At 38.8% G+C, this 18062-nt stretch overlaps 1 protein-coding gene and 1 long non-coding RNA gene across 2 annotated transcripts in view; one reads left to right on the top strand and one right to left on the bottom strand.

Moving 5' to 3' along the window:
* The window catches only part of LOC136441171 (E3 ubiquitin-protein ligase COP1-like), a 28042-nt gene extending 12864 nt beyond the window's left edge, over positions 1-15178 (top strand). The window contains exons 3-23 of the mRNA XM_066437297.1: positions 1914-2011; positions 2416-2483; positions 2837-2956; positions 3072-3140; positions 3543-3602; positions 5457-5501; positions 6495-6544; positions 6880-6967; positions 7210-7327; positions 7832-7967; positions 9094-9154; positions 9419-9501; positions 9695-9803; positions 10013-10094; positions 10923-11039; positions 11230-11347; positions 11709-11833; positions 12307-12395; positions 12566-12625; positions 12794-12838; positions 12980-15178. Coding sequence (XP_066293394.1) covers positions 1914-2011; positions 2416-2483; positions 2837-2956; positions 3072-3140; positions 3543-3602; positions 5457-5501; positions 6495-6544; positions 6880-6967; positions 7210-7327; positions 7832-7967; positions 9094-9154; positions 9419-9501; positions 9695-9803; positions 10013-10094; positions 10923-11039; positions 11230-11347; positions 11709-11833; positions 12307-12395; positions 12566-12625; positions 12794-12838; positions 12980-12997 — 1759 coding nt within the window. The 3' untranslated portion in view covers positions 12998-15178. The remainder of the gene's footprint in view (positions 1-1913; positions 2012-2415; positions 2484-2836; positions 2957-3071; positions 3141-3542; positions 3603-5456; positions 5502-6494; positions 6545-6879; positions 6968-7209; positions 7328-7831; positions 7968-9093; positions 9155-9418; positions 9502-9694; positions 9804-10012; positions 10095-10922; positions 11040-11229; positions 11348-11708; positions 11834-12306; positions 12396-12565; positions 12626-12793; positions 12839-12979) is intronic.
* A 178-nt stretch (positions 15179-15356) lies between these two features.
* On the bottom strand, positions 15357-17909 carry LOC136441172 (uncharacterized). The gene is made up of 2 exons (XR_010756860.1): positions 17531-17909; positions 15357-16058 (listed from the first exon to the last, which is right to left on the bottom strand). It is a non-coding gene; the product is annotated as an uncharacterized lncRNA (long non-coding RNA).
* Positions 17910-18062: the final 153 nt, after the last annotated feature.

The following is an 18062-nucleotide window of genomic DNA, read 5'->3' as shown; positions in this document are numbered from 1 at the left end:
AGTTTCTGCAGTAGCAAAGTTGTACTTGGATGTAATGGAGTGTCTAAGCCAATTCATGTTGCCCTGCTTAGATGTGATAAAAGTCCGGAAGTAGCGCAGATGATGTGATACCTCTGGGGAGAAAGCTGTGTGAGCCGGATATTAGGTATTGATTGGAGCCAAAGGCTTCAGGTTGGGAATCCTTCATACGCAGCTTGGCTTGTGCCCTAAATTACAAATAGCATCTGTGAATGCAGCAGTTTGTGTTTTCAACAGAAATACAGGGATCTATTTTGTAGATGCCCTATGGAGTTTTTAGTGCTTTGAGCTAGTTTGTGACTAGGTGTAGTTTTTTTTGTTGGAATATGTCCATCAGAGACAAAATCCTTCCTGCATTTATGTCTTATGGAGTGTTGCAGAAGGCCATGGAATGACCTTAATAGCACACATAGGGCACAGGAAGATGTCATATTGGCCATCGATTTAAATCAGCGTGCTTCCGGCCACCAATCCGTTGGGGTGGATGGTGAGCAGGGAAGTGAATGGATCGATGTCAATGACTTGTGTTTGCCTACTGAGCTGCATCGACTTGTACATCCCACAGCTCAGGTCTCCGCACGTGTGTAGAATCTGTTCCATCATGAAGTCGGCCTGATAGTTGGTAATACAAGCAGCAGGAAGGACGTATTATGGTCTTACTCCTTGCCTGGTTGTTGGAGCATGTTTATGATGTAGGTGAAGAAGAGATGTATTGTAGATGATTGAGTGGGGGATTCTACATGATGGATGTGGCTATCAATGTTGCTTTTGTCAGAAAAGTTTGTAAAAGATTTGACAGGTTATTTACCGGGTCTTCTTATGGTAAGGACAAAAGAGTTTTGACACTTCACTGACTTCAGCAATGAGATATTGCAATGTATGGCAATTCTTTTTCCAAGAAGCTGGAATTTTATTTCCTTAAAGTCAAGTTACATGTAGTATTGTAAAAACAAGATCTGTTCGTTACTTAGAGCTGAATATTGGCCATGTCTATCTTACATTTAACGTTAAGTTATAGAATTTCATACAAATGATCATTCAAAAACATTCCAAATGCAACCCTTACAAAATAAACTGTTGAATCTGTTACACATGTAGTTAAAACTGATAGGGAAGAAGACTTGTTAGATTTGCCATGTCCATTGTGGCTTTAGAACAGGTGGGAGATAGGAAACAGTGTTTTGAATGTGCTAGACAAGAGCATTGATCTGTAACTGTTCTGGGATGACAAAGATTCATGAGATTCAGTCTGGCTGGTGTTCCTGATACCTTCAGAGCTGCCCTGTGCTTTCCTCTTAATGTCAAACACCGCAAATTACCAGCTGTGCTTTTTAGGATGTCTACATCTGGAGGATAGTCAGAATTTTAGGTTGGAAATTCTCCCATTGTGGAATATGTTTGACTGTACCTTACAGAAGAAACGTCTCGATGATATTTTACCCATTTGAAAATGCAATTACATTGTATTCCTGAGGGCTTCTGTCGCAGCCATATCAACATATATAGTGGGACTAGCGTAAATATTTCACCACACATGTGAAACACCCAGACAATATCATTGATTACGTGTTTGAAGTTTTCTAGTGGTATGTTTCTATTTTTCAGCGGTATTTAGGACACGTGATTTGATTTAGACATTAGAGCAACCTTCTTCCAGCTCCTATATGCATGATAAAAGTAGACATTGTTAAGCCAACAGTTTTTATTTAATTTGATATCATTTTGCAAGGTTTACCCAACATAGCTACACAGTTGTTTTAGTATAAACATACCTCATTCATGAACATGTTCATTCAAACTTCAAAGAATATATTATTACATGTTTTATTGTTGATGTGAAACAAACTGGTATTCACTCGATACTTAATTGACAGTAAAATTTCTTCCTTGTGCAGTTTCAAGTGCATCCAGCAGAGTCTAGAAGAAAGCAACCGATGTCCCAAGTGCAACTTTGTTATAGAGAAGACAGATCAGATCTTCCCAAACTTCTTATGTGAGTACAATTACTGCTAGCTGCAGGTTTCAATTGTCTGACACAGGACTTACTGTTTCTTAAGAATGTTTGAATCTTACTTAGAAATTGAAAGCAATCTCTGGAAACAGTGAGTGAGACAATCACACCTACTCTGCATTTCAATATGAACAAAACCCCATGATACATTGTATTTTTAATGAGATATCTTTCCTAGAAACATACAGTAGGTGATATACTATTATGTAGGAAAGAAATTGTTATCATGGTCATATTGTACTGCCACTATATATGACTATAGGTAGGTTTATGAATTGTATTGTAGATCCATTTTACCTGGTAGTCCACAAGTTGATTGGAGGAATATCCGTGGTTGTATTTGTAAAAACGCTTATGGTGATACTTCTTGTATCTTCTTGTACTAGTAAATGAATTGATCTTGAAGCATCGACAGAGACTGGAAGAAAGAAAAAGAGTCAAGCTGGATCAACCTGTAAGTGCTGACCCGAGTCATTTATTGATGTCATACTTTGATCACATTACACAGTCAAACTAGGGTATTGTCATGTCTCTATTACTTTGTATTAGTATTATGGTATTGTACTTGTAAGGTTGACTGATTGTGCAATATATATGCATAGTGGGTTATGTAGATTTATGATCCATTTATGATATTTGTCTGATGAAACCAATTTTACTGAGTTGTATGTCCTTGCTGGCTGTTGGGAAATGTGGAAGCATAAATCTTGACATACACTGTGATAGAAGATAGAGGCATAAATTGCCACAGTCCTTCTTACACAAACCCCATCTGTATTCCTCCTCCTCCTCCTGTTTGTACCACAGAATGGGATGAAGCTGACAGAATTCCAGGAACTCTTGTCTCATGAGGATGACAACCTGGACATCACAGATGTCAACCTCATGCTGGAAGTCCTCTATCAGAAGAAAACAAGACTAGAAGCTGTGAGTTATCTCTATCAGACTCTAGTTTATGATTTTAGATCAGATTGGCTGTGGTTTGCGGATATGGAAAAAATATGGATTGTTCATATGTCGCCTTTTCTTGCTTTTCCCATAGGACTCCATAGCGGCACAGAATCAAATATTAAAAGAATTCCTTCAACATGCAAGAAGAAGAAAACAAGAGGTAAGCTATTCACACAAAACATTCCCCTCTACTTTGATGTGTTTTGCCAGATCTTAATCCTGGTGTCCCAGACGTCAATGTCAAACCATCATCTTTCTGGCGCATGCTTGGAGATGAGAGACTCTTTGAAGCTGGCATACTTTGTTCTGAAATCCTATCTCCCTCGCTACGCCTGTCAGAGCGACCCAGATATAGGTACAGTGTACAAAGTAATTTCGATTCTAGACGTCCCTGTTGTTCTTTCCTTTCAGACATTCATGAAGGGAGTCACAAACATGTTGTGCATTTTTAGCAGAGGGAAAAGCTCTGGGGATCTTCCTGTGATTACCCTGGCTGTTCTATATGGATTCCCTGTTTTAGATTAATTGGTACTTCTCTTATCTCCCTCTGCACTTTGTCCAGCAACTCGATAAGCTGATGGGAGAGGTCTCAGTATTAGACCAGGACATGCAGAGAGTACAGGTGAGTGTTACATACATTTAAAAGTACTGAATAGAAGATTTTGAGTGTGGAAGATTGCTGGAAAGTTGGACGATCAACTTTGAAGGCAAATATCTAATTATAGAAGTTATCTCAGAAATAAAGACACTGTAGTGTGCTTGGTATTGCCTTTTTTTCTATTGACATGAAATTTACCGAGTGTTCATTAAACAGCTTGCTATATGGGGCTTTAAGTTAAGTACAATACCCCATTCCCAGTGTCTTTCCAACTTCAAAAGCAGCTCGTGCTTTTTCTGTATTTGCTTTTCAAAGTAAGTTGAGACCTTGCCATCAGTACAGGGGTCTTGTTCTGTTTATCCCAAAGGTTACCAATTTAAGTCTGAGAGGACTGAGAGTCTAAGTATAGATTGTTGTTATGTGAAAAAGGGATAGGTGTATGCAAGTTAGCGTTACAGATGAACACAAGACCTTAAGGAAACTTGGTGAATACGGTTGTGTTGAACGATACCAAATTTTGTATTGTCTTTGTTCATACAACACCACTGCACTTTGATCTCAAAATAAGTCGAGTGTTGCTTTCATATTATTCAGATTCATGCAGCTCTTATGAGCTTTCGATACACTTTGTTGCCTACTAGAAAAATTGGGCTGGTAAAGATCAATGAATCTTTTACAGTACAGAACTGTTATGTTCTGTCATTTGCTCTGTTAGTTGTTCTTACTAAGTGGTCGTAGCAAGTAGCTGTCATGAAATCACTGGCCTTGCCATGTTCTAGTATTCTAAAGGGTATGAATATCACCATCCATTAGATACCAGAGAAGTGACAAATCCCAGAATAGATAAAGACCTTGATCTTGAATTCAGCCAAGTTCTTTTGTGTTTCTCTCAGATTGTAAGATATTGTCTGCATAGTCCTCTGTTGGTGAAAATGTGTTTGAAAATTCTCTTGTGAGCTTTATGCTTAGTAGCCAGGATGCCAGACCCCCAATCTCTAAAATATCTATCCCCACACGATAGATATTTTAGAGATTGGGAGTCTCGCATCCATATAGTTTAGTTGATTTCAGAATTTGAATTCTTGTTTTTATGTGCATATATTTTCATACTCAAAGTTTTTTCTTAGACTTAGATGTCATTTCAGGTACAAAATCAACCAACCAGTGGATAGCATAAGGGCATGGCATGTAACACTGTTGTCCTCAGAAGTACTCTACTGAAGGGGAATGCCCTTGCATAACTCTAGACCGGCATTGATTTTTCTTGGAAAGAAAACCCTTCAATGAGAAATTATCAACAGCAAGCTTATTGTGCAGTGTTGTATAGAAGTAGTTGACTCGTGACAGCAGCTAAATTGCTGACTGAAGTTGCTTCTATTTTTGATCCAGGGACCTTTCAACTACAGTAAAGAATGTGGCCATTTAGTAGTTGGTTGATTGTCTGGGTTTTTCTGAATGCGTGGCCTTGGGTCTAGCTTTCTCTGTAACATCTGACTTCAGACATGTCTATTCTTTTCTGTACAGTCTCAAGATAGACAGAAGACATTGAAGTTAGCTGTACATTCTTAAGTTTCGGCTTATTGAGGTTACTAGTATGAGTCTATGTGTGTCTTTTACCAATCCCACACTGACAACATGATTGAATTTGTTTTTCACTACTTACAATCCATTATTTGGGTTACTATTATTCACACCAAAGGAAACTTTTTGGTCCAGCCTTGCAAATGCATTGAAATGATATATTATCAAGAAATAAGATTGTTTTTGTCACTGCATGTTTTGTCCTATATGTCATACCACAACCTGATACATGTAGATGTGAAAATGACTGACATTGGTGTTAACAGTGGTGATGCTTTTCACTATACCTCCCTACAGGACATGATGTCAACCCATCAAAGCAAGTATCAACACACAAGCTTGGTAAGTACCATACCTTAAAAACTGGTGATATCACAAGCACTTAATAGATATGTACTATGTAATAGTAATGATACATTTGTGAGCTATGACTGCATCACATACATTGTAAAGAAATCATACTCCTAGTTAGGACCATGACCATCTGAGAAATGGGACATACCAAGAAATACACGTAGTTGTTCTTTAACAAAATCAGCATACTGGTAAGAAAGGACTTGGTATAGAAACGTAGGCCATGGGCTATGCTGTGTCCATCTGTAATCAGTGAGTTATTTGCCTGGAAGCTGATTGACAGAATATTGACTCAGAATACAAAACTGTGTCTCTCTCTTCAGGGGAGGAAACCAAATCAAAGCCTTGCATTTGTAGGGCCCTGGAGGGTTCTTTCCGTGGAAATTGGGTCACTTGGGCCTACTACCAGTAATTAGGAGCAATAACCTGGTTTGGCATAATCAGATATTCAACCACATTGGTGCTCCAGGAAAATGCTTAAATACCACAAACTATTGTAATTATATTGAGCGCAACTCAGTTATTTGTCATGAAAAGGATAATTAGGCCTCTGAAAAATTGTAAACGAAATACATTGTATGCCATCTTGGGAATCTACATGTAGCAAGCATTTGAATGGACCTTGTCCTAGATTTTTTAATTGTTTTGCATGGCTACTGGAATACAAGATTATGACATAAGAGCCATCTGCTACTGAGGCTTTTATTATTGCCATGGTGACATAATGAAGTCGTAAATGACCTATTTCGGGAAGGTGGTATGTGATACAGTAAGTACAGTTAAGAGGAATAAAAAAAAAACCTGTTGGGTTAGCAGCACAGAAAGGGATTACCAACAATAATACATGTATTTAAGCACAAGGAAGTGTGGGTTAATTATCTTTATCTTCGGAGTGCATTTTGAAAGGAATCAACAGCAGCTAAATACATGTAGAAGATATCACATGACTGTTGAATGTAACATGACATTTTCCTAATGCAGGACATGTCCAGGGTATTGAATGGCCATGACCCACCATCTCAGGCGACAAGGTAAGATACAATGGATATACAAAAATGATATACACGTGTAGTTTTTCTAGGCTAAGTTGATATCAAGTAGATACCAGATTCAAAGATGGTGTTTCTGTAATGAAATGTGACCTAAGGAATTTAGTTCCTTGTTGTATAAGATGACCCCAAAGTGTAATGGATTAAGCAGTAGAATTTGACTATCTGCACAGTAAATGAAACATTGACAGGCAAGTGGTTTACTGTCCTTTTTTTCCCAATTTTGATAACCCTCCTACCCTGCAATGGCTTGTGGTCAATACCCTGTGTGTTTTATTACCATTCTTTTAAATGCACAATTTACTTTTCTTTCACAGCTCTGACACATCCAGTACCAGCTTAGTCCCTGTCAAGACAGAAGGGAGAACGGACAGTCCTTCTGAAGGCTTCAATGTCAGCAAAAACGTAAGACTGGGTTGAGTCTGTGATTAAACTGTGCATTAATGATCACAATATACATGTACCCGTGTCTGTGCTCATAGCATGCCTGTTTTATACTGAATTACTGCAGAAACTTGAAATTTTTATCAGTATACTAGTACTTCATTAACACATAGGTAAAGTTATGTCAACCATGGAAGATGTTGTTTTTTGAAAGAGCTAAATGTTAAAAGTATTGTAATATGTTCTCTAATTTCACAATTCAGGTAAGCAGATATCATTGGTTAAACTCCACACTGGCCAGTAGGAGGACTAGACTGGACCAGCACTTTGATGACCTGGAGAAGTGCTACTTCAGCATCAGATTAAAAGAATTTGGACAGAGTAAGTCAGATATGATTTCACCTGCTTCTGAGGCACCAATTGGTCTCCTGAGGGCTTTATTGTTATAACTGTTTTTCAACAATGTCAAAAATATGGCAAGCCTATTAATCTTGCTGAAGGGTAAGACAGGTTGTTTCTCAGATCGATTAAAGTCTGTAACAGTAACTGTTCTAGAACTTTCATTGGATCTAGGGCTGTTGTGTCCGCTCCAGGATGGAAATTTGCTTGTTGGGATGGGCCGTTTGTCGAAAACATCTGAACATTATGACATGAAGAATATTTTCTTAAGCTTAAAAGGACACATTCAACGACGTATTGTAACAATATTAAATTGAATTTGCTTCTGATGATGTGTGAAAAAGAGGTTTCAGAGGGTTTCAATGTTCAAAATTTGATCGGATTTTTTTGCTATAGAATGTAAGGTATAGGTTAAAAACACCAGCTTGCTGCTAGACTACATCTATGTTGTATCAAAGATTTTTGCCTTGTTGCTCCTACCCAAAGCTGAGACCCACTCTGCAGACAGTCTGTGTGAGTTCACAGACAGCCTGACTAAGTTCACCAAGTACAGCGGCTTCAGACCACTGGCAACCCTCAGTTATGCCAGCGACATCTACAACGGCTCCAGTATAGTCTCCAGGTACTCATCATGTTATCTTATACCTTACTTTATCGTCACTCACTTACTAAGACATGCTTTTGAGTTCTTAATCCTAAATCCCTGAAAGTTTTATCTTTCTATTATATTATATACAATCACAATTCCATATGCTGTTTATTTTGTTCTTCTGTTTTAGGATTTTTGAAATATTAATTGCTTTATTTTGTGATCTTCTCTGTTCCTTTATACATGTATATCTTATATTGTGAGGGGCCCTCTGTGCATGGCAGACACTGGAATGTCATATTGTGTATTCACATATGCAGGGCTTGAAATACCACCTGCATATGCAGGTAAAATTAGAGTTATGTCTACTAGGTGTTTCTGATATGTAACTGCACCAAATCTGCACTGGATGTTTGAGCCTAGAAAGATTTTTGTTTGCTTTACTGGTTTTCACTGCCTGTGGAATGTAAAACTAAGAATAATAGGTGCAGGTACAGGTAGAATTTGCCTTGTGCAGGTAATTTTGATTATTGTTATTGCATGTACATGTAGCATATTGTAGGCAGCAAATAGTATTTTGAGCCCTGCATTTGTGAATAGCTGTAAGGCAAGAGATGACGTACTTGTTTGTAATTACATAAGTCAGTCAATAGGAAGGGCTGCTGAGTAATGTTAGGACAGTTGCAACCCATTTTGTGCACAAATAACTTACCAACACTCATGCTAGAAATAACCTGTTTTCAAGCTCACAACAGGACGTGGTCTCCAGGTATATGCTTATTTTCATGGTAGAAACATTCTCGTCCAGTCTGGTTTCATGTATGTGTTTGGGAATCTGTCTTTTTGTTAGATCTCAAAAATGGGTTTGTCAGACAACAAAAAAACAATTACGTGGTTATACATTGAACCACTCAGCCTATGTTGACCCATGAGCAGTTTGTTATCTTCAGTCACAGGGGACTACATAGAAATTATAGCCACATGAGTAAACTTCTTTTGTACTGAGAAGATATGGAAAGAAGTGCCCTCCCCCCTCAAAAGAGAAAAAGAGAGGCCCATTGAGCAAGCTATCATGGCATTGATACATTAAAAAAACATACATCCATGATATTAAAAGATGTGAAGATCAATTGATTAACATGGGTTTCTTTTGTTTCAGCATTGAATTTGATAGGGACAATGAATATTTTGCAATAGCGGGGGTTACCAAGAAAATAAAGGTAAGAAATTCAAGACAAGGTGACAATATGGTAATTGGCAAATCTACTGTATTTGGGGCTTGAGGAAACTTGTAAGAACTAGTTAACTGTCCAGAAGTAGTTTAGGTACTGAAAGATTTATCTAGGAAAAACTACATTTGTATGTTGAAGATTTTTGCAAGCAGTCCAGACCTATAAATTGTAATAAAGGTTGTAGAGTGAAAGAGGTTTGCACTTGATGTGACATGCCAAGGTAGCAACACCCTGTTCCCTTTGAACCACCAGGTGTTTGAATATGGGACAGTAATACGGGATGCAGTGGACATACACTACCCCTGCAGTGAAATGGCGTGTAACTCCAAAATCAGGTGCCTGGGATTATTTTACCTTCTGCATTTCTATAAAACAGTTTTGAGACTACCTGTGAAACAATGGTATTGTATGTGCGTACCAACTTCATTGTTGCAGTATGGTATAATTGTAACTGGTGGTGGGATGTTGCACACAGTATTTGTATTTGGAGAAGACTAATCTAAAGCTGTGATGATGATTTTGTTCCAGCTGTGTATGTTGGAGCTCCTACCACAAAGGCATGTTGGCCAGTAGTGACTATGAAGGCACTGTCACCCTATGGGATGCCTTTATGGCAACGAAAAGTAGAATGTTTCAGGTGAGATAAATGCAGTTATTCTTGTATGACATTTTACTCCTTGCTACATATGTTGAATTGGTGACAAGATTGAATTTGGGAATTTAGATGCATTCATTTGTCTGTCTTGTATATGAGATGGTTCACTCTGTACAATATGCCACAACAGTATCCATGAAATAGTGGATGGTTGAGATTTTGGGAGGTCTAATTTTTTTCCATTGTTGCAGGAGCATGAGAAGAGATGCTGGAGTGTGGACTTCAACCATGTGGACCCCAAACTCCTGGCATCAGGGTCTGACGACGCCAAAGGTGACAAATGTTTTACGCACTCCAACCTCTTTCCTGCCATTTTTCAAAAGCCTATCCACTGATGAGGTTTCTAAAATCTCGAGTCGCTGTGGATTAGTGTGAATATTTCGGCTCGAGGGCTACTCAAGACACTTATTACGGATATGAAGTACTTCTCAAATGTACCCATTACCTTCCTAAAATCTCCTTGAATTTAAAATCAAGTGAGGTACTTTTGTGAAAAAAAGATTCTTGACTCTGGTTGCAAATTGAAGTTAAGATCACTTACTGCTGGCTAAAATCTCCTTGCCTACTTATAGATCTCTACTCTCTAACTCTGCCATATCTTGCAAATGGCTGTTATTTGATGAAGTCCCTCTAACAGCCCTCTTAGGAACGTCTGTCGCTGGGAATTTGAAATGATGAGTAGCAGAAGCCGGAACATTCTGGCACTGTGTTCTCATTAACTCGTGAAGTTTGCACTTGATGCATTTGCACTTAATTTCCCCCTACCTTGCCCTTCGTGGGGTCATCTGGGGGTAATCTAAGTTGAAGTTGAAGTGCAGAAATTGCTGATCCAGAAAAAATATCTTAAGCCTGAATCAAGACAGAATCGCTGTTTTCCTAGTTTACTTCACCCACTCCCCTACTCTATTTCAACTTCTATATGAGTGAGTTGAATATGTCTGATTGTTCTATTACAATGTAATTGGGTATTATCAGAGATGTGGTTATAGCTGTTATATTGGACAATTTTGACTTCCTAATGGTTTTCTAGATCACTTCGGTACACTTTATTTCCTGTCCACTTTTTAGTGAGCTGTAACCACTTCTCTCCCTCCATTGTAGTGAAACTCTGGGCAACCAACATGGAGCACTCTGTGGCTTGTCTGGAGGCCAAGGCCAACGTGTGCTGTGTCAAGTTCAACCCCAATAGCAGGTTCCACATAGCCTTTGGGTCTGCAGGTGGGTAGACTAGTAATGCTGACAATGTTTTCTATCACTTGCAGTTATAAACTGTCCCACCAATGATATGCATTGTGCAGATTTGTGAATACTTAATCCTTTTAACATTGCACCTGAGATTTGAGATCCATTAAAGACAAGCTATAACTTGTCTAGCTCAGTATTTTATTGATGCATATTTCTTTGGCAGATCACTGTGTGCATTACTATGACCTGAGGAACACAAGGCAAGCCCTGAATGTGCTGAAGGGACATAGGAAGGCTGTGTCATACGCCAAGTTTGTCAACTCACAAGAAATTGTTTCAGCGTAAGTTTTACCCTCCCTGAGATGGGTCTTTATGTACATGTAGCATGTCTTCATGTACACGTACCAGTCATACAAATCTGACGGACCCCATTTTACCTTGATGTGTGAACCCTTAGCAAGCACTCTGATTTGGTGCAGATTGCTGAATGTTGATGTAACAATGATGCAATGATCAATATCTCTTCACTTGTAGACATTGACTTACCAGTAATGGGGTATAAAACATACTTGTTGTAATCTCTGATGCTTGGGTCAGGATTGGAACTCCAGACCTTTGGTCCAAAGAGGCAGTTGATAACCATTATATAACGCTGCTGACAATGCCTGGGACACATGTTTTTGTAACATCATCTCCCTTCAGGTCCACAGACAGTCAGTTAAAGCTCTGGCACGTCAGCCAGTCCCACTGCACACGCACCTTCCAGGGACACATTAACGAAAAGAACTTTGTCGGCCTGGCGTCCAATGGGGACTATGTTGCATGTGGTTAGTATAAGTCCTTTCTGTCACTCCATTCACTGGGGATTGGGATTTTCTGACATATTCCAGTAGTTCAGCTTGATTTGTATGTGACATGAATATATGATGACACAGCTTCATCGGTTTTAGTGTGGTGGATTATTTGCAGTTAATTTTTTTGACAAGTTCATGTCTGGTTTTCATTGTCATTGTACAGTTCTACTCAGGTAGCTAAGAATGATGAATATGTATTTCAGGCTTGATTTAATTAGAGGCTTTGTGTAATTTGTTGAATACTCAACAGAGAATTACATGTAGTGGTGAAAATGTGTAAGATGCAGGATGTATTACAATGTAGGTGGTATGCAGTACTGATATAGACCACTAGATGGCAACACTAAGCTGCATATGAGTTCACTGTTGAGCATGTACAGTGTGTGTAACAACCTGATGAACACCACAGTGTGTGTAACAAACTGCCTGATTGTTGTTTCTCACAGGGAGTGAGAACAACTCCTTATATGTGTACTACAAAGGCTTGTCCAAACAACTCATCACCTTCAAATTCGACACTGTCAGAAGTGTTTTGGTGAGTAGCTGTTACTTCTGATTCTTTCAGTCATAAATTCATAAATCATTTTATTTTTGTCCCAACTTTGAATCTCTTAGGTTTTTTAAAAACTCTTTGTTGATACCTTGTAAACTCATGTAAATGTGATGCAGCGCTTAATGCTATCCTTGTTTTCATCATTTTATCAGGACAAAGAGAAGAAGGAAGAAGATGCCAATGAATTTGTCAGTGCTGTTTGCTTCAAAGGGGTAGGTCTAGCTCAGTTGTACTGTTAACTGGAATAAAGTCATCCATACAAAGCTTTTTGCTGTCTCGTTTTTTTTCATCAGTAAATTGTCATCAGTGCAAGTGATATTTTTGTCCATTTCTCTTTCCAGGTTTTTGCTAATAGCATTTTTTCACCTTATCCATTTCAGAATTCTAATGTTGTCGTTGCTGCCAATAGTCAGGGTACAATCAAAGTAAGTATCATATCTTTGCGTAAGGGGAAATGTATTTTCTTTATAGAAGTATCAACTTTAGGTATAGATGTCCTTTTGTCATTTGCCGTCTTGTCTTTTTTTCCTTTAACTGATGTTTACGACTGAGTTTACCTTTTACAGGTGCTGGAGATGATTTAGAAAGGTGCACTTCCATATCTGGTGTGACTCCTGAGCTGTCTAAACTGCAAGAATCCTGCTCAAAGTTGCATGTTTGTAACATGCATCCTTTAGACTTCCCCAACGTGCTGCACACACTGGACAAATCACACCTTGGTTGCAGGCTTCAAATGTTGTTGTCATTCATCACTCTGCCTGGATATGTTCAACAGCCCCAAGTAGTGTTATAAGAAGTGATGTACAGTACTCTTGTTTTGGTAAGAGTGTGGCATCATGCCTTTCTTGCCTGGACATGGCAAGACCGACCACTGCCAGAAGTTGGATCTTCAGATCCACCCTGTAATAAAGAGATTTTTCCAATGCTTCTGTTGGACTGTAAGAACTGTAACTGCACATCATTGTTGAATGAAGTGATATTCATTTATATGTGTATTTTCTTGTTGAAATCTAAAGATAGGGCATTATCCTTGTACGTCTCTAAACACCTTTCTTTGTCATATTCCTTGGCTGCTGATGTTGTTATGGTGTATAAAACTGTGTGGCTGTCCCTTATGAGATTTGTTTATATGTTCTTCATTATATTTACACTCCTGCTGTAATGTCTTTGTAACTGCATTAATGATGATATGTAGATTATTGCATTGTATAGTTATCTGGCACACTAGAGTTATAAAGAATTTTTGTCAGCAGCAGAATTTCTACTGTCATGAAACATCGTACACAAGTAAGACAGTAATACATCTACCATACAAAAGTGAAGGCGGACATCTACAGATACAATGAACTTTGTTGTTAGTCCATTAACTTCAAGTTTGATTCTCCCTTGAATTTCTGCTTTTCTTTGTTGTTTCATTTACTCCTGGATATATGTTACAAGCTTAAGTTGAAAATCTCAGTGCACATGTGTTATTTTTACATCATATTCACTGCCACAGAATAGCACTAAGGTTTAGTCTAATCCTTTTTATTTCACACTAGAATTTGGAGAGTGGAGACTTACATTGTAGAAGTTTAGAACTAACCAAGGGCAGTGATGAATTTGAGACTAACTTGTTACTGCCTGACGTATGGATACAGAATATATTAAACTGATTTCCCACACTCTGGTGTTGTACTGCTGCTGCTCAAATGTAATCAGATAAAACGAGAAAAAAATTATTGGACACCTTTTTTTTTACATGAATAGAGGTGTACATGTTATGTCCTTTGTGGTGAAGCAGTTGTCAGACCATATTGCACAGATGTTCCTGAATCCTAAGTGGTGATGGTTGTAGCACTTCGTTTACATTCAGTCCCTCTTAACTAGTCCATTGTATTAACATTTATTATGCACTGCAGGATGCAATAGTATTTCCTTACTATATAGTCTTCAGTTCTATACTGCCAGGTTTCCTTGTTTTTTTTAAATTTTTATCCCTATCCTGTGAAATCTTTGTAAGAATCAATTTTTTCACACTTTTTCCTTAAAATATAGCACACTGCCTTGTGAAAGAGATTCCTGTTTATAGGATGAGATACATAATTGATAGTCCCCTCCGACTCAAACAAACATGAAACAAAATGTACCTTTCACACTAAGCATGTTGCACTTTCCATTGCCACACACTGCCACAGCATCAGCTAACCTCAGTCAAGCTATTCATGTACATTTTCACCCAGACATTTATATAAAAGCATGATCTACTTTAGATAACTTTTTTGTCACGATATGTTAAGCACCACTCATGTTTGCCACATTCCCACTTAATGTTTTAGTGTTGTAAGTTGTAACAACTCAAATTGTACTTGATATGCTAAATAGAAGGCTTGTATTTCCCCTAGTATAGTCCTGGAAGCCTCTTGTAATATCAATGTGATACCTTGCCTGTGCATAAGCAGCCACTAAATCAGTGTGAATACCCACGTCATGTATATAATCCTGTATATCCTACCAGAGACTGTGATGTTGTCGTGGCCAGTACTGATTGTGTGTGTGTGGGAGCCTTGTTGTTGTAGTTATTTATCCAGTGACGTACCGGCTGCCAGTTGTATTTATAAAACCAATGATGCCAAAGTCCTGTAGATGAAGTAGCTTCCCTAAGACTGTACATACTGTGTACACATGATGTTAATCTGTACCTTGTGTACCATAAGATAACACTATGTCAAACAGCTGATTGACCTCTATTTAATAGAGAGAAAGAATAAAAGTATTTCACTGTTGTTCCTGTGTTGGTTGCTACAATTATCTTGCAGTGATTCTCACTTGTTTGTTAAAATTATGGGGTAAACAACACACAAAAACAACATGCAAGTCATACCAGCCAGCTAGGAGGGATTTTGCAAAAATGAATTTTGATGGCAGAGAGTAAACTCTTACAAGAAAGAAAATATTCATGGGTTTCAACTTGTAACAAGTTTAATTGTGGAAACTGGAATTCAAAGTATGGCAACTCTTTCTTAACAGCCTGATCTAAAATACAAGTATTTATAAATGGACAACTTTTCGATACAAAATACAACAGCATATGAACTGTTGTGGAATAGCAGCACATCTGAAAGCTAACAACATCTCACTCTACATGAGGAACCACGATGATAATGTTATACCATCAACTTCAATATCCCTGGAGTCAGCTGTACAATACAAGTCCTCACATCACTACACACAGTGCCGACTGCACAGTTTCTGACTTTGCGTCCGTTTTCAGCACGTTCTTCGCATCCTTCACAATGACAGTCTGGCTGTTCCCGTAGGCGTTGTACCTGGCTGTATGACTCCTCTCCAGGTAGTTTTTGGGCAGGACGAGGTTCTGCTGCTCCTGCCATATCTGCAGACTTGTGTCTTGGTAACGACGGCGGATGGAACTGGGGATGGCTGGCGCGGTCTTCCTCCTATTCATGGAAGCATAATCAACGAAACTACTCTTTGCTTGCGCTGGTGAATGTTCTTAGAGGTGACAATCTAAAGGCACTTACATTCCAACTGCATCAAAATGGTTTCTGTGGTTACTGGCTACGTCAGCAATGAGTTGGCAGATCTTTTAATCTCTCCATGTGAAGAACGCCATCTGTTGGAGTGTCCATGAAACTGCCAGACTACCTGTAAAAATATCACATTTGCTTTAATGTTAAGGATTGATCATGAACTAGGATGGCTGTTAGTGTCATAGGGCTGTTGGACATATATCTTTTTTTCATGCATTGTCATTTGCAAAGCTAACAAAATAAAGTTTGTAGGCATCTATCATTCTATGGACTAGTACAGGCAGACCAAACCAGCCTGTTAGGCCACACTGACGGGATTTCATTGATGAATGGGAAGCCATCAATGTTAGGCAAGGCTTGGGTTGATAATTTAGACTTCCATAGGAATATTTTTTCATGTTCGAGTCAGTGTTGGGTAGTCCAGGGGATGTTATTCATACAATCAAGTGGGTGGGGTTGGGGTCTCTGTTTAGATGTTCCTAACACCAACAACAACACGTGTTAAATTGCAGTCCTGCCACCCCTTTTCAATTTCCTAGGAAAATTCTTAAGTTCTTCTATCTTAATTAACGTTACATGTTTTGGGTAAGGGGAAAACCCTGTATAGGTACCCGTACCCGTATAGTTACCCGTATAGGTATACCGGTATACCCCATTTGGGGCCCCAACAAGCCAGGAAACACGCTATGACGGCCGCCATATGGGGCACCCAGAACGGCTGTTTTCTTACGGTCTTCACATTGATATAAGACACAGTTGACTATACTCGGTCAGAAAATAGCTGAACAATCATATTTTACGATCTTTTGATTTTAAAGACAGAGACCGAGCACAGCATATTCAGACAAATCACGCCGAATGGCCGTAATGTTTGTGTTGTAATAAGTGGTTACTTTCCGTCTAAGCGGCTAGTTCCGTGCATCGAGAACCGGGCGTTTCCTGTAGGTTTTACGCAGGTTTACTGGCAGCTCCAACCAAACAGATCATGAGTATTGCATCTGAAGATAATGAAAAGCGGAAAGGTTGATAGTTGTTTGTTTTTTCTATTTCTCTTCAGAACGGGTTTAGTTGAAAGGTCTCAGACGTTCTGACAGGCGCTCCGTACAAACTTCGCAAATTCGGTATTTTCCAAAACTCCGTCCTTCATAGAAATCAAAAGATCATAAAATATGATTGTTCAGCTATTTTCTGACCGAGTATAGTCAACTGTTTGTGTCTTATATCAATGTGGAGACCGTAAAAAAACAGCCGTTCTGGGTGCCCCATATGGCAGCCGTCATAGCGTGTTTCCTGGCTTGTTGGGGCCCCAAATGGGTTATACCGGTATACCTATACGGGTACCTATACGGGTACGGGTACCTATACAGGGTTTTCCACTTACCCCCATGTCTTACATGATCACCAAGCACAGATCTTGCTAGAACTAATTACAACATGTCGTAGAAACAACATAAAATGCACGTGGGAAAGAAAACTACTAAGTATGAATGAAATCATAATGTTTACGTTTCTAACAAATTTGACAGGTGCCACTCTAAATTCTGTCTCAAAGCTGAACCGACACACCTGTACAAACGTGTAACTTACCTCCAGTTCAATACAACACAGCACGGTGATCTAGAGTCACAACGTTGATCCCCTGACGCAAAATTTCAAACATAACCACATTCTTACCCGGTTATTTCAACAAACTTCTCTTCACCACAGACATGTTTTGGTTCTGTTGTGGCGGAAACGACAGGTTGCACTTTGACCTGTTCAAGCGGAAGTCGAGGGGCGGTCCAGATTTAAGCACCTTGTATCCAGTTCTACGGACCATCTGCCGAATATAGGACAACAATTATATCATAAAACATATGATTTTGATAACTAATATACAACAAGGCCTCAGACATGGCAAAAATTGGCAGCAGTGGAGTTTTAAGCGACAACTTCCGCGATCTTTGACAAAACCCTAAACGTGAATGTTGACATTTGGGGTGAACCACTAACTTCAAGGGGATAAAATGATACATCATTATTTATATTCTTCTAATATGTACATATGAAGGAAGTAAATGAATATACTAAATAGCTATGATACTGATTTTGATACTTCAGTAATGATAAAACTGGCTAA

Source organism: Branchiostoma lanceolatum, chromosome 9, assembly GCF_035083965.1.
Source record: "Branchiostoma lanceolatum isolate klBraLanc5 chromosome 9, klBraLanc5.hap2, whole genome shotgun sequence".
Lineage (NCBI taxonomy): Eukaryota > Metazoa > Chordata > Leptocardii > Amphioxiformes > Branchiostomatidae > Branchiostoma > Branchiostoma lanceolatum.
The sequence above is the reverse complement of the archived record's forward strand: the minus strand, read 5'-3'. Positions and strand labels throughout refer to the sequence as shown.